This window comes from Lissotriton vulgaris, chromosome 2_1 (assembly GCF_964263255.1).
Source record: "Lissotriton vulgaris chromosome 2_1, aLisVul1.2, whole genome shotgun sequence".
Lineage (NCBI taxonomy): Eukaryota > Metazoa > Chordata > Amphibia > Caudata > Salamandridae > Lissotriton > Lissotriton vulgaris.
The window spans coordinates 1,692,093,763-1,692,110,514 of NC_141687.1; the positions used below are offsets into that span (position 1 = coordinate 1,692,093,763).

Below are 16,752 nucleotides of genomic sequence, written 5' to 3' on the forward strand. Positions count from 1 at the left end.
AAAATACCTCTGTACCCCAAAACCCAAACCTAGCCCTGAACCCTATAAATACCCCTGTACCTCAAAACCCAAACCTACCCCTGAACCCTAAAAATACCCACATACCCCAAACCTAGCCCTGAACCCTTAAATACCCCTGTACCCCAAAACCCAAACCTACCACTGAACCCTAAAATACCCATGTACCCCAAAACCCAAAGCTAGCCCTGAACCCTTAAAATACCCTTGTACCCCAAAACCCAAACCCACTCCTGAACCCTAAACATAACCCTGTACCCGAAAACCCAAACCTATCCCTGAACCCTAAAAATAACCCTGTACCCCAAAACCCAAACCTACCCCTGAACCCTAAAATACTTCAGTACCCCAAAACCCAAACCTAGCCCTGAACCCTAAAAATACCCCTGTACCCCAAACCTAGCCCTGAACCCTTAAAATACCCCTGTACCCCAAAACCCAAATCTACCCCTGAACCCTAAAAATACCCCTATACCCCAAAACCCAAACCTAGCCCTGAACCCTAAAAATACCCCTGTACTCCAAAACCCATACCTATCCCTAAACCCTAAAACTACCCCTGTACCCCATAACCCAAAACTATATCTGAACCCTTAAAAAAACCCAAACACCCCAAAACATATACCTCAGTACCCCAAAACATATACCCCTTTACCCACACTTACCTTATCCAAACATTTAAAAAAAACATGCTTTTACCATTCATGCATTTACAACGAATTTCGTTGTACATGTATGCGTGGTAAAAGCATATAAAATGTAATGCCATGCGTTATAATGGCATTGCGGAGTCATGGTACTTTCGTAATGAAAGTATGCGGAGTGATGGTATGCGGAAAGAAAGTTGCGGAATAATGGGTGTTTACCCTCCCCCGGTAAGTACATTGGTGGCACGGCGGCCCACATCTCCAGCAACATACTCATATTTTTTCACCACCCATTTGAAAAATGCACAGGTCTCTCATTGATGGCCAGCACCGACATACACTTTTAGATACACCTCCCACCACAAGTTCCAGAATTGCGAACTTTAGAGCTCAGCTGGGGAGCTATGTTCGAATCTCGGCATCCGCTCAACATCCTGTGATTCAAGGCAAATCGCTTTGTCTCCCCGTGCCTACAACAAATGAATGTGTTCTTCTGTAATGTAAATTGTTCTCATGCCATGTTGTCGAGTTTGCGCTATATAATATTGCAAGGAAAAATAAAGTAGGGAAACTCGAGTTCACACACTACTGAACGCGCACTCTTAAGTGCATCAGCAGTGCACTGTGAATCGGAGCGTTTCACAGGCCTGTCACTGATAAGAAATGCTATCTAAACGAAATCCTACAAAACAATATACTACTGGCCGGCAGCAATTCATACCCGGACACCGTCGGGACGGGCTGCTAGTGGGCATATAAAGAAGTAGAGAAGATTGAACTTGCTACCCACAAGACTTGTAAGCATTCTTTACCATTATCCTGCATCCTGTCTTCCTCCTTCACCTTCATGATACTGAAGCCCTCAACAATGCCTGTCACTAAACATCCTATTTCTTTTCAAATCATGTCCACTTAATCTGCGCTGATTCTTTCTAATATATTCTGCATCTTCTTTCTTTAGCTTAATGCAAGGTTCTGGCATTGCCATGTCATTATTTATTATTTAATATGACCCATGTTCTCTTTAAATACATTCATATGCCTAACCTTTTATAAATCTGCTGATGACATGTAGATAATCCACAAACTAGAACCTCAATTGTGCACTGAGTGCCCAGTGCTTAAAATCATCTCACCACTATCTCAAATGAATGACCGGTGACCTGCGGATCTTTGTCATGTCAGTTGTCCTCATTAAGGGTCTGCTGAGTTAAGCTTTGCAGCCACTCCAGCACCTTTAGCAACATATGCCGATTTCATCTTAGATGTAAAGCGTATCCTTGACTTTCAGATCAACATGGCCCTCAAGAGTTCATTCAATTATCTAAGATTCTTCATGCCAAATATTGCTTTTCTTGGTTTTCCTCACACAGTAACACGGCTCCAACACTGGGTTATGCCAGTGTTATTCAACTCGATGTATCTGACTATTTCCTACATAGGGTCCATAACATTATGGCAGGACTGCTTCTCCCCTTCACTCTAGTGACAACAGTTCTCAAGTACACCAATTTCCGGACTAGTTTCTAAGGCCAGGATCAATCATCTTTGCTCTCTGCATTGTACGAGTACAGGACCAAGGAAGTATCCAATTTCTCCAGATCCCAACTGGGTGGTACATGTTTTGAGGTCCCAGCTGCCGAGCAGTAGAAATCTCGTATTGCTTCCATCAGAAATAGTAATGATCATGTCTCCTTCTGCAGAAGGATTAACACATGGCTTGTTTCGAAACGCATAACAGTGTCAACAAGCAAACCTATTTGTGTACTAAATTTCCATTAAACACCAAGGGTTCAGATTTATGATGCCCTTGCGCCGCAATTGCGTCACTTTATTTGACGCAACTGCGGCGCAAACAATGTGCCCTATTTACAACGTGACGCATCTAGGAGATGCATCACGTTGTAAAGCCCTGCGCCTTAAGGAGGCGTTCCTGCGCAGGGGGGGCGTTCCTGCGCAGGAACGCCTCCTGAAAGTGGCTGAGTGAAATCTATGAGATTTCACTCAGTCACTTTCTGGTCAATGCTGCGTCAAAACCCTGCGCCTGCTTGAAGCAGGCGTAGGTCTTGATGCAGCATTGTGTAGATGGGGCACCCCGAGCCTTGCTGGAGCTGCGTCGCGCTTGCGATGCAACTCCAGCAATGCGCCACATTTCCGGCACAGATGCGTCACGCATCTGTGCCGTTTTTGCACCATGGGTGGCGTAGCTGTGGCGCACTGTGGCGCACGTTAACTGGCGCATCCCTGAGGATGCGCCAGTAAACATAAATCTGCCCACAAGTACCGGTACAACGCATGCGCCTGTGCTGGCTTGGAGTAAAATATTCCCAACACCTCCCACCACGCCACAGCTAGAGCACCTCCCTGCACCTCACAAACATCATACACTCATAAACATAGCCCTTCCTCTGAACTTTAACAGCTCTGCAATTGTTCCTTGGAGTGTCTTCCGCTGAGCCTCATACTTTGCTTGGTGAATCTTCAAAAATATTTTCCATCACATTCTCTTCTAGTTATCGTGCTGTAAAGAGCAAGGGTGTCTCAGCCAGGGCCCCCCTTTCGATGCACCTGACCAACCCCCTGTGCTCAATGTGCTGTACCTTAAGCATCCATGCACCTGCATGCTTTTGTAGGTATAAGAAGCAGTGCTTCAAAGCCACGCTACCCGTAGCACTGAGCTATAGAAATGACAACTATAATTACACTATTTTAAAAAACTGCAGACACCAAGAGCTTATAAATAGTAAGGGCTATTTTTTAAGTAGTGTCTTAAATGTAAATAATTTCCAAGATAATGTTCGGCTTATATTTATTTCCGTAATTATGCATTTGGAAACAATGAACTGCAAGGTATACATGAGCGAATATATATATATATATATATATATATATATATATATATATATATATATATATATATATGCAACGAATATATGACTTTACCACGAATACAAATACTTCGCATGGCATTACCACGCGAATTTTACTTCGCAAGTGGCTTTACCACACAGCTTTTTAGAACGCAAGTTCTAACATCGCATTTTAAAAACGTTACGTTCAGCAGCTCTTACTTCCAGCCACCATGGAAATATGCGTCAAAACACGTCTACCAAAACTAAAAAAGGACTACAATTATGACGTACACGCCACATCTTTGGTGCGGCTCTTTTCTTTTACTTTTAAATGACACTGTAGTGCGTTTTTTTAATGTATGTAGCCTGCTCGTTTTACTTTTTATTTTTTTATGGGGGGGAGACCCCCCCAATCCCCCAAGGCAACGCAGAACTTACAAGCAGGACGACCAAAAGGAATACCACTTGCGTGGTAAAGACGGTCATGGAAGGCACCCGCGTTGAAGAGACGTTTGCGGGGTAAGTGGATCGTTGATAACGTCATGCGTGGAAAAGACTTCGTTGTAAATGATGTTTCCCATATGACTTTACCACGAATACAAATACTCCGCATGGCATTACCACGCAAATTTTACTTCGCAAGTGGCTTTACCACGCAGCTTTTTAGAACGCAAGTTCTAACATCGCATTTTAAAAACGTTACGTTCAGCAGCTCTTACTTCCATCCACCATGGAAATATGCGTCAAAACACGTCTACCAAAACTAAAAAAGGACTACAATTATGACGTACACGCCACGTCTTTGGTGCGGCTCTTTTCTTTTACTTTTAAATGACACTGTAGTGCGTTTTTTTAGGTTTAAAGCATTTTTATTAAGACAAAAGAAACATGGGGAAGGGGAATAGGAGGTTAAGGTTACATACAGTATAGTAAGGAAGAAGCGCATCTCAGGAGCGTTGGCGAAAAGTAGTCCAGTAGTCCAGAAGAAAAATACAACAAATGTAAGGCAAATAAGAAATCTGTGTAACCCTCGCGTGCACCTCAACACCCCATCCAAAGCCGAGCGCGGACAGCCATCAGCGATTCATCAAAGCACAACCCAGTCCCTCCGATCCCCCCCACCCCCATTAAAGGAAAAAGAAAGAAAACAACACCCCAACTCCCCCGTCCAATGGCCCTGTAATAGGATAACCCGCCCCAAGCAGCCCACCCCCCATCCCCTAAGATCCTGTCCCCTGTGCAGTCTAATCCACCGGGGTCGCCGGTGGCTTCAGCCTAAGAAGTCGAAGGTACCTCGGGCAGGTGAGCTCCCGGAATTCCGTGGACAGTAGTGCTAGGAAGGGTTGCCATAGCTCCTCAAATTGATCTACATCCCCAGCCACTGTAAGCGACATCTTCTCCATTCCCAACACCTGCCAGAGCCTATGTAACCAACCCGTAATGGAGGGGACAGTGGTGGTGCGCCAGTGGACAAGAATATTCTGAACCGCTGAGCCTAGCGCAATTGCAATCTGTCTACCCCTGCGGGACTTCAACGGGTACATTAGATCATTAGGAAGGCCTAACAAAACATACGCTGGGAAGCGCGGCAGCTCAATCTCAAAGTGCCTATCCACCTCATCCAAGACCTCCTTCCAGTAAGCGGTCAGCACCGGGCAAGCCCAAAGAATGTGTGAGAGGGTACCCTCCTGTCCGCATCCCCGCCAGCACCTCTTGTCAGTGTGTCTATGCATTTCATACAGCCTCTCCAGGGTGTAGTACCAATAAGTAGACACCTTAGTGAAGGTCTCCGTAAGTCCCGTGTGATATGCAGAGTGCCGCGCCCGATATGCAATTTTGTCACACTCCTTATGGCTAAGTGTCCTACCCAATTCTCTGTGCCAGCGCTCCCTCCCCGGGTTATGATAGTGGAACGTCGGGGGCTGAAGGAATTTATACAAATCGGTTATTAGCTTGGCGTCCGAGGTCCGGGTCACCAACCACCGCTCATACGGTGTGATTAGGCGAGCAGCGGTGTCGCGAACCTGGGGTTGGAGAGCCCAGTGTCGGACCTGCATATAGCGCAGTCTGTCCATCTCCGTCAGGCCGAATTCCTGTCGAAGTTATTGGAAAGGAATCACGCCTTCCGGCCCGTAGATCTGGAAAAGCGCCCTACAGCCCGCGCTCACCCAATGGGAAAAGGCTCCCGGCTCCATCCCTGGGGCAAAGTCCGGGTTACCCACCATGGGTGTGAACGGCGAGGGGAAGGTGGTCAGGTCATAAGTTTCGCAAACCGCATCCCACACCCTCAGGGGGACCCGCGTAACAAAAGAGGCGTAGAGATTAGCAGGGCGATGCGCGCGGCGTAAGAACGGAACCTCCTGGAGGGTGCGGCCCGCCACCGCCTGGTCTTGAAAAAGCCAGTGTTTGTCGGACTCCCATCTGCTCCACTCCACCAGGTATCGCAATTGCGCCGCCTGAAAGTATTTACGGAGGTCCGGGATACCAAGACCCCCCGCCTCCGGAGCAAGCGTGGAGAGAACCCTCTTCATCCGCGGCTTGCGGCCCTGCCAAACGAAGCGGGAGATGTCAGCCTGCGTTTGCCGTATCCAGCCTACAGGGGGCTGGAGAGGCAGAGCGCGAAAGAGGTACAGAATCTGGGGCAGCACCGTCATCTTAACCGCCGCGATGCGACCCAGCCACGACAGCAGGCCCTTGCTCCAGCGGCCAAGGTCCTCCTTGATCTTCCTGCCGAGGGAAGTGTAATTGGCTTTCACCATCTCAGGCAGTGTGGGCGCCAGCAGGATCCCCAGGTATGGCACCGTAGACGAGGACCACTGCATGGGGAAAAGGCGCTGAAGGTCCCTCCTGGTATCCGCCGCCAGTGACATATCCAACGCCACCGACTTGCTCATATTCATTTTAAAGCCGGCCACACGCGCAAAGGCGTCCAGTTCCTGGACGCAAGCAGGGAGCGACCTCTTGGGGTCGTCTAGGGTCAGCAGGACATCGTCCGCGTAAAGGCTGACCGTGTGGACATATTGGCCCATCTTGACCCCAATGGCGTCCGGGTTGTTGCGAATCCTCTGAGCAAACGGCTCCATGTAGAGGGCGAACAAAAGCGGCGAGAGGGGACAACCTTGTCTCGTACCGCGTTCGATGGCAAAACTACCGGAGCTACACCCATTGACCCGCACCGACGCCGAAGGACTTTTGTAACAGTTGAAGACCATGGTGCGGAACTTCTCGCCGATACCCAGTTTCCTGAGAACCAGCTCGAGGTACGGCCAATGAACTCTGTCGAAGGCCTTCTCCGCATCAACTGATAGCAGCATTCGCTCCCCCGGGATACGCGAGGCCTTCTCTAGTACATGCGTCACCCTCTTGGTGTTGTCCACCGTCTGTCTACCGGGTACGAAGCCAGCCTGGTCCGCCTCCACCAGTCCCGGTAGGTGTAGACCAAGCCTGGACGCTAGAATCCCCGTATATAGCTTGAGGTCGACATTTAAGAGTGAGATGGGCCTGTACGAACCACACAAGGCCCGGTCCTTCCCGGGCTTCGGGATGACCGATACCGTTGCGTTCAGGAGGTCCGGTGGGATAGCGCCAGGCTCGGAGAAGGAGTTAAACAGTCGAGCCAGGATTGGGGCCACAGCGGTGCAGAAGGTCTTATAAAACAAGGATGTGTAGCCATCCGGGCCCGGGGCCTTACCATGCTTCAGTCGCACTATAGCGGAGATGACTTCCTCAACATGGATGTCCCTCTCTAGATGGTCCGCCTGGGCGGGATCCAGCACCGGGAGGGCCACTGACTCCAAATAGTCCTCGGCGTCTCGCGGCGAGGAGGGCTCCCCAGCATACAGTGCTTCGTAGAAGCTGCGAAAAGATTCCGCCACCTCTGCGTCACCAGAAACAACAACCCCGTCCGTGCCCACCAGTTCCTTCACGACACTACGCTGCTGTGCGACCCGGAGCCGGTGGGCCAGGAGCTTACCACACTTGTCCCCCCCTGAGTAAAAGGCATGCTTCAGGCGTAAAGCAGCATACTCCGCCCTATCAAGATCCAGTGCCGATAGGAGCTTCCTCGCCGCTTTCAATTGCCTCCAAACTCTCGGAGCCCCTGTGCGGCGATGGACCTGCTCAAGCTCCCGGACCTGCGCGGTCAGTTCGTCCCTCTTACGTTGCCGTTCCTTATTTTCGGCCGAGGAGATGGAAATAAATTCCCCCCGGAGGACCGCTTTCAAAGCTGCCCACTGCGTTGCTTGGGACGTGTCGGAGTTGCCATTGTGAATCAGATAATCCTGAATGACCTCCCCTATGCGCTTCACCACAGATTTCTTATGTAAAAGGGTATCGCGAAGACGCCACGGCCCCCGAGAGGGAGAGGCCCCCGGCCACTTGAAAACGCCGGAAACTGGCGCATGGTCGGACAGAGACAGGACCCCAATGTCCGCCGCTGTGGCGGCAGTGCACAGTGGTCCACTCACCAGGAGGTAGTCCAGCCGCGAGTAAGTGCGGTGCGCATGGGAAAAGTAGGAGTAGTCCCTATCAGTGGGGTGCATAGAGCGCCAGAGGTCGTGCAAATCCATCTCCACAATCCGATCCTTCACCGCGCGGGAAAGTTCCCCCGTCTGCGGGGAGCGTTGCGCCGACCTGTCCATAGCAGAGTCGAAAACAATGTTAAGGTCCCCCCCCCAGGATAACATGGCGGTCGGGAGAGGCAGTGACGTCTACCAACACTGAGTCTAAGAAACGATCCTGGTGATCATTCGGGCTATAAACTGAGCCAACCGTAAAAGCTATTCCCCCTAGTCGCATGCGATATGCAAGGAGCCTCCCCTTTTGTTCGGCATACTTGTACAGAACCTCGCCTCTAAAGGAGCTCGCTAAAAGAATGGCTACTCCCGCAGTCTTGTTCGCCGCTGAGGAAAAGAACTGAGTGGGGAACTTGGCAGAGCGCAGCCTATGGCAATCCCTGGGCAGCAAATGGGTCTCCTGCAAGAGGCATATATCCGCCTGCGTCCCCTCCAGCAATGATAGGATCGCCCTTCGCTTCACGGGGTTATTCAGACCCTTAACATTAAGGGTCACTACCTTTAAGGATGGCATGCCTCCCGGGGATCAGAAGCGCTATGTAGCAGGCAAGGGATCAGCGGGCGGGGCGCACGGGGCAGGCGCGCGGGAAAGGCCAGGACAGGCCAAGCGTGGGCATGGACAACATCGGACGGGACACCCCCAACAACAAAACAACCCTTACACCCTCTCAAAACACACTCATGGCAACTAGCCCAAAACAAATTTAAACACCCCATTGTCTCAGTCAAGCCCCAAAACGGGCAAGTCCGTAGGAAACAGCAAAGTGGACGTTCAGCCACTCACCTCCAACCCCCCCCCCCCCCCCCCCTGACCCCCGGGCCCAAACCCAGCATCATAGAGGCTAAGAATCTCTCCCCCCGGAGTGAATTTAGGCCGTCATGGCCACGCCATTGGAGTCGGCTAAGTCCCTGGCCGCCGCCCTCAAAGCATCAGCCATGTCCGCCCTGATAGTAGGGGAATCAGGACGACCTGCACTCGCTGGCGACTGTCTCCTCGTTGACCTCCGTCGGCTCCGTCTCTCCGGGCGCCTCCACGACGGTGTAGCTCCGTCCTTCTCTGTGGCCGTGAGCCCCAGTACCCCACAGATGTCTTGTAGGGAGCGCAGTTGGTGCAGCACCCCGTTCCACCTAAAGATCAGACGGAAAGGGTGTCCCCATGAGTAAGGCGTCTCGTGTTCGCGCAGAAAGTCAGTGGCGATCCTGAAGGACCTGCGCTTCTGCAGCGTGATGGCGGACAGGTCTTGGTAGAGCGCTACAGGCCGCTCCCTGAAAGTTAAAGGCTGCTTCTTTCGGGCCTCCGCCATGATGCGTTCTTTCAGCGGGAAATCGGGCAAGAATGCCAAAATGTCCGGAGGGGGCGCCGATGACTGGCGCTGTCGACCAACCCTATGCGCTCTGTCAATGCGGACAGGGAAGTCTGTATCTTCCCCCAGGATCTCTCGGAACAGGTCCTGTAGATAGGCCACCAAGTCGGTCCCCTCGTCCGCGGATGGGACACCCCGCACCCGGATGTTGTTCCGCCGGGACCTGTTCTCAAGGTCTTCAGAGTGGGCCTGAAGCTCGACACATTGCTCCCGGAGGCGGAGAACATCCTGTTGAAGATGGACTATCTCTTCATCCCGGCGCTGGCCCGCCGTCTCTACTGTTTCAACTCGCTCACCAAGGCCCTCCACCTCCCTGCGTACTTCACGGACCTCACTGGCCACTTCTCTCTTCAGCGTTTGAAAGTCTTCCTTGAGGGAGCTAAACAGTTCCTCCATAAAGGACCTCGTGACCGGTGGCTCGCCCCCAGCCGCATCTGCCGAGGCCCGGGAGGATCCCGGCGACGGCTGTGTTCTATCCCGCAGCTGCTGGGCCCTGCCAAGCATATCCGGCAGGGTGCGGTCCCCCTTCCTCGAGCCGCCTCTCCCAGTCATCTTAGTCGCTGCAGCGGACGAGCGTGCTCAGGTCCGGCCGCCTCAGAGTTGCCCAGTCGCCGGTGGGCGCCAGATGTGGGGACCGCTCCGCAAGCAAGGGTGCTGCGCCACAAGCGACAAAATGGCGGTCCGGTCCGGGCACTACCAGTCGCGGCGCCCGGCCAGGGCGGCGATCGGGAGCCAAAGCAGGGGTCTCCCTTCAGCACGTCCCACAGGAAGTTAGTTCAGTAGCGGAGGCGACAGCAAGCGCTACTGACGGACGGACCGACGGAGGCCACCAACACCAGCCCTTCGGGGACAAGATGGCGGCAGGGCGGGGCCAGGTAGAGCGGCCCGGGCTGGCGACACCTCCGGCGTCCCCTCGGAATACAGCGATCAAAGAAAGTCCTCAGCCAATGTCACACAGTTTTACCGAAGGGCCCAGGTGGGCCGATCCCAGCGTTGAGGCCCCTGGTTGTCATTCACGGGGCCGGGGCCTGCACAGCACAGTGTATCGCCGTCGCTAGTCGGGGGGCCAAGGCGCAAATCTCAAATCCAAAGTCTTCCGTGTCACCAAGACCCCGCCCGTAGGGCTCCGCTATCCTCCGGTACGCGGCGGGTCCGATCCCCTCCGGATCGTCAGCGTTCAGCACCAGGCCCAGCCAAGGCGTCTGGACAGCACCGCAGTTCGCTCCGCCTCCCAGGCTCTCCTCCGTACCTCGATCTTTGACCAAACTTTTGAAGTGCTCCCACCGGGGCGATCAGGGCCAAAGTGACATCAATGTGCGCGCCAAGTACTCCGGCACACCCCTCTCACTCGCTGAGCATCAGCGGGGGGAGAGAAGCGGAAGAAAAGGGGCTCGAGCTGAGCCGGGCCGGAGGAGCTACGGGAGGAAGCGTCCGCTCACCCCACCATCTTGGCCACGCCCCTAGTGCGTTTTTTTAATGTATGTAGCCTGCTCGTTTTATTTTTTATTTTTTTATGGGGGGGAGACCCCCCCAACCCCCCAAGGCCACGCAGAACTTACAAGCAGGACGACCAAAAGGAATACCACTTGCGTGGTAAAGACGGTCGTGGAAGGCACCCGCGTTGAAGAGACGTTTGTGGGGTAAGTGGATCGTTGATAACGCCATGCGTGGAAAAGACTTCGTTGTAAATGATGTTTCCCGTGTATTGTGTTGTAAACAATAAAAGTGCTCATTTGGTTAAAATACAATACATACGTTATTGTTTTTTTTTGGGGTTTATTCACTAATGCGTGAAAAGTGACAGTATGTTGCCACTGAAACACTGGGATAGAATGAAGCCTCTCCTTTCACACTCCAATAGCTGTACCGACCTAAGAGAAATGTTGTAGACCTTCCATTACACCTCGCATTACAAAACTTCAAGGAAGATCCTTGAGGTACAAGCCACCTCTTGCCTGATGACTGGTGCGGTTAATGCTGCAGGCCGCTTCTCAGGGATGTGCTCATACAGGAGGACGAGTCTAACAGTGTAGAAGGTCTTACTGAATCCGTGGACAGATGGAGTAAGGCACAGAGCATCTCATTCCTCGCCTTTTCTGGGCCATATGCCACCTTTGATTTCCTGTCTTCCTGCCGAAGGGTGCGGGGCAGTGTTTCGTCTTTCGTGCCTGCAGGTTTAAGTTCCCTCCTTGGTCCTTTCTGTTTTCTCTTCCCTCCTTTACTCATGCTAAAATTCTCTGCTTTTTTTTTACTTCCTCCACCTTCCCCCCCCCCCCCCCCCCCCTCAATACTCCACTTGCATTCTTTTCATTATTCCCTAAATTCTCCTCTGTATTAAGGTGTTGATGCTACACGTGATTTACCCATCCCGGACCTCAATTGTTCCCTCAATCACTGCCAAGAAGCGTCCTCCTCCCTGGATGGACCCTGATCAGAGGACGATGTGTAACAGATGGAGTGTCTTGGCGGAGTATGAGTCTATTTCTTCATGTAGTTCTGCGGTCACAACAGACACATACTGTACAATGAAAAGAGATCGTGCAACAGCAAGAATGAAAGTATTGGAGCTCTGTTCCCAATAGGTTCCACTGTCTTCACCCACTGATTTCATTGTCCCATATATGTTATGTTATGTTATATTCATTTGTAATGCGCACGACTCACCCTGGGGCATCTCGGCGCAGTATAGCGACAATGCTTGTAATGGCCAGCATGCATGGGTGCCAGACTCTCAGGTAAAAGCTGTACTCACCACGAACATGCTGACATGAGAAACCAGGAGAACCAATATGCCATCTGCAGTGCTAAATACCTGCATTCGATTAGTAATCACCTGATCCTGTTTCGTTTCAGATCGCAATGAGATCGTCCCCACTATTGAATGTACAGGTTCAGCAATGGCCGTGTCTCTCAAGAAGTGCCTGCTGGAGAGGTTCAAGTACAGCATCCCAGGCATGCATTATAATTCCTCAGACGAGAACTGCGCCGACCCTTCTTATCCGGAGCTGGTGGGAGGTGAACGCTGGGTCAAAGCTCAGACCATACCCCAGGCAGGATTCTGCGGAACTGAGATGACGGTAAGAAAGAACACACGGTCTGCATTTCACCTGCCCCCGTCTGTTAAAGTGGTTGTTCTGTGAACATCAAGATATTTGTTCGATACTGTTTAGATCAGGAGCTCTCAGAGACGGAATGTTAACTCAAGAAACGATTCCAGCATTGATGGTACTCAGATCTTCAGCTAGTAAATATTACAGCAACAGACCAATATGAAATCTAACAGCTGCTAGACGCCGACCATAACAATCAATGGGGCATATTATCAAGGGGGTTTATCTCTGCTTTTTTGGCTTTAAAAGCCAAGAAAGCGGAGATAAAATTATCTCCCTATTACCAAGCTGTCGCTAACACCAGTTAGTGACAGCTAAAAGGAGATAGCAACCATCTTGGGCCCCGCTTTGCATGTCAGTGATATTTATCACTAATGAGATGCAAAGTGGGCGTGCCAAGATGTTAGCGACTGGAAACAGTCCCTAACATCGCTATCTCCTATTAGCAACATTTGGAGATATTCGCGCTAAGCGGGAATATCTCCAAAAGCTAACACCTGCCCTGAGCAGTTATTAGCCATGTTATCCAATGGGAGGTGGATAACATGGCTAAGAGCATTAGCTCGCTAATGCATGAATATCGCTGACTTTTCAGCGATATTCATGCATTGCGGCCGTTTTTTATCGCATTTGCGATAAATCGCCGATGTGCGGCGATAATTTTTGTCTCTAAACAAGTTAGAGACAAAAATTATCGCTAGTTGTTGGTAATATGCCCCAATGTCTTTAATGCATAGGGAGGCTCTGGTATGGGAAAGCAATGACCGCACATTGAATGGTGAAACTACACTTCAGTGGCAGAATCAAAACCCTTATCCTGGGAAACAGACCCAGATTTAAAATAATCCTATAATGCCCGAAAGTGGCCCGGGCAAAGCTCAGAAGGTGCCATCATACAGCACAGAGCATGTTCAGGAGCAAGCCTTATTCCCAGAGTGGTGCAGGTACTTCAAGAGAAGTTGATACACCACCCAGCGGAAGATAAAGAGACAAGTGAATGTAGCCGGGGTGCAGGAAGTCTCGAAGTTGGGGGCGAGAAGCAATACTGCTGCTGGTTGTTCATCGCCAAGAGCAGCAAGAGAATGTGTGCCGGCAGTTCGTCCAGTTCAGTAATCAAAAAAGAGATGTCAACTCATGCAAGTGAACTTGGCACCACCTCTTCAAGGGGATGGAAATAAGGGTCACCCCACCTCTGTTTCTAACAGGGTGGCTATCAATCTATCTATCTATCTATCTATCTATCTATCTATCTATCTATCTATCTATCTATCTATCTATCTATCTATCTATCTATCTATCTATCTATCTATCTATCTATCTATATGTCTATCTATCTATCTAGCTATCTGGTGGTATGTCTATCTATCTATGATATATATCTCTAGCTCTATAAATCTGAAATGAGAGAAACTATGTACTTTAAAGCACACTTTCCTAATGATATTCAAATTGCATGCTATTGAGATGTGGCACTCAAAAAAGAGAACTCATCTGTAACAAACAAAAAAAACACATCTACCTATCAAACGCAGTCGTTGATATTCCAATAAAAATAACTGCATTCCTATCCAAGCAACAACAAAAAAAACTGTGCAAAAATATTTGCCCAGATATTTACCATCGGAAAATATGTCAAGGCAAAAAAGAAAGCATCATCATGGACTGGATACATAATTGGCAACAAAATATTCCCCTCAAAATTCCTATAATATAAAATCATACAATGAGATTCCCCATCTCACACAATGCATATCAGAGTAACTGACATAAATGAACAATCACACAGTTTGCTGGTGATAGTAATATGCATACGTTTGAATATATGTGCATCTGCATATGTTAATACTTTCGTGTGATTCCCTTTGCCCAAAGAACAGGCACATATGTTTTTGTGCTGCTCTAATAGCGACACTGCCCCAGAATAGCTGATAATAGTTCTTCTGTATTAAATACTTGGTGCATCAGCTGTTAGTACACTTAATACTGCAGGGAAATCATGCCGTGCCAGTTACTGGCATGTTCAGGAAAAAAACAAGGGCAAGCCTACTCACAAGGAACCATGGTAACTAATGTGTAAAAAGTAGACAATGGTTCATGTGGACAATGTAGAGAATATTGATAATAGCTATGCACAATAGCAGTTATCATTGGTGTGAGGATGCTGAAAAAGAAGACCAATTATACAGAGCACAATTTAGGGCCAGATGTAGGAAGGCTATTACCGGTCGGTAAGGGCCGAAATTAACGAATTACATCCGTTACCGACCGGTAATAGGCTTTTCTGATGTAGTGGCCGAAATTTAGGATTCGGTAATTTACCGAATCGGTAATTTAAGGAATCGGTAACTAACCGATTTCGTAAATACCGATTCGGTAAATTACCGAATTCCTAATGTAAGGAGCACTTATATGAGTGCTTATCCCATGTTAGGATTCGTTATTTACCACCAACTAACTACAAGTTGGTGGTAAATAAGGAAAAAAAAACAAAAAGGAATTTTATGCAAATTGCTTCAGTGCCATGTTGCAGGGCATGTATGTCTAAGGGCATGTATGTCTGCAACATGTGCACCCATACACAATTGAGGGGTGCAACAGGGTGTCAAAGTGACACCCTGCCACCCTTCAATGTTTTCCCCCTTTTACCGAATCGGTATTTACCGATTCGGAAATTGACATTCATTCCTATGGGCCTCCAATGAATGGCAATTACAGAATCGGTAAATACTGATTTGGTAAATACCGAATCTTAACGATTCGGTAATTTTTACCGAATGATTTACTACATAGCATTTACCTATTCGAAAATACTGAATCGGTAAAATTCGGTATTTTCGAATCGGTAAATGCTATTTACCTACATCTGGCCCCAAGAGACCAAATATTGTTTGTGCAAATGTTGCACGTATAATGTAATGCAGCTAACAAAAGTGCTCAATGTCCTAAGTGAACTTAGAACACACATAACCAAAGTGACAAATTGTGACATTCAGCAAAGTTTCATAATCAAGAACAAATGACCATTGTATAATACTACTTCAAACCAGCCTTTTTTCAGCCCATTCATCTTAGAGCCATGGCATGGGAAGCCAAAAACTTTCCAGAACCAGATGTCGTGGTGCCCCAGGATGTCCTCCCACTTCAAAAGAGTGGCTGCAGGTATACATTTTGGACCCTCAGAACACCGCTTCAGTACACTCTACAGACCAATTGGAAACTTCAGAAGGACTGCCTGGACCCACAGAGGACGGCCCTGTTGCTACCAGAGGACTGTCAGGCTACTTGATGGCCTTTCTTGATGCTTGAAGGAATACTATACCATCTCATTAAACGCAGGACTACAAGAAGTGACTCCAAGGAACAGTTTACTGGCTTGCTGTGTGAGCTACAGCGATGTACCAAACTCTTGATCCTTGAACCCTGAGTGAGTGCTAACTCCCCAAATGGTGCCCCTCCACTAGGCCCTGTATGCTTGGAAGTGGTATTGGTTGTATACCTCTAAAAAACCTGGGACCCTGAAAACTTTTCACCCATAACTGCCCTGAGAACCGACAGAAGACTCTACCCACCCGCTGATCCGCTGAAGTTGCATTTCCGGCCCGCCTGACTTTGCAAGGGCTCCCTGTATGTTCCTCTGCTTCTACCAGAGGACTGCCCTACTGCTTGAAGGCCTGGCGTTTCTGCTTGAAGGGGTACTGGACAATATCTTTGAACCCAAGGCCATAAAAAGTGAATTTAAGGGATAGTTGGCTGGCTTTCTGTGTGAGCTACAGGTACATAACAAGCTCCTGGGCCTTGAAACCTGTGCCTGGTCTCTGCAAGAATGAGTACTAACCCCCCAAGTGGCTTCCTCCAGGCCCTGAACCCTTGCCAGTGGTGTTGGTTGTACTCCTCCAAAAACCTGGGACTTAGAATTGTTTTCACCAAAACGTGCCCAGAGAAGCAACAGAAGACCTTGACCATCCTTCCAGCCTGGTTTTGTACTATCTTCTGCTGTGGTCTTCTCTGCAGCAGCAACTCCTGTTCAGCAGTACCACTCGGAGAAGTTATCTGCCTCGTTGAGGCCACGTTGTCTTCAGCCTGCAGCTTTATCCCGCTGGAGATATCCGACTTACAAAAAAGTGAGTAAGTCCAAAGGTAAAAATCTTCACCACAACTATGTCCAGCAACTATCCGATGACGACACC

The 16,752-nt window shown here is 49.5% G+C and overlaps 1 protein-coding gene across 1 annotated transcript in view; it reads left to right on the forward strand.

Annotated features, from left to right (window-relative positions):
- LOC147733112 (uromodulin-like) overlaps positions 1 to 16,752 on the forward strand; it is a 584,922-nt gene that overhangs the window by 73,938 nt on the left and 494,232 nt on the right. Inside the window, exon 4 of the mRNA XM_086955813.1 lies at positions 12,309 to 12,532. Within this exon, the coding sequence (XP_086811939.1) occupies positions 12,309 to 12,532 (224 nt within the window). The remainder of the gene's footprint in view (positions 1 to 12,308; positions 12,533 to 16,752) is intronic.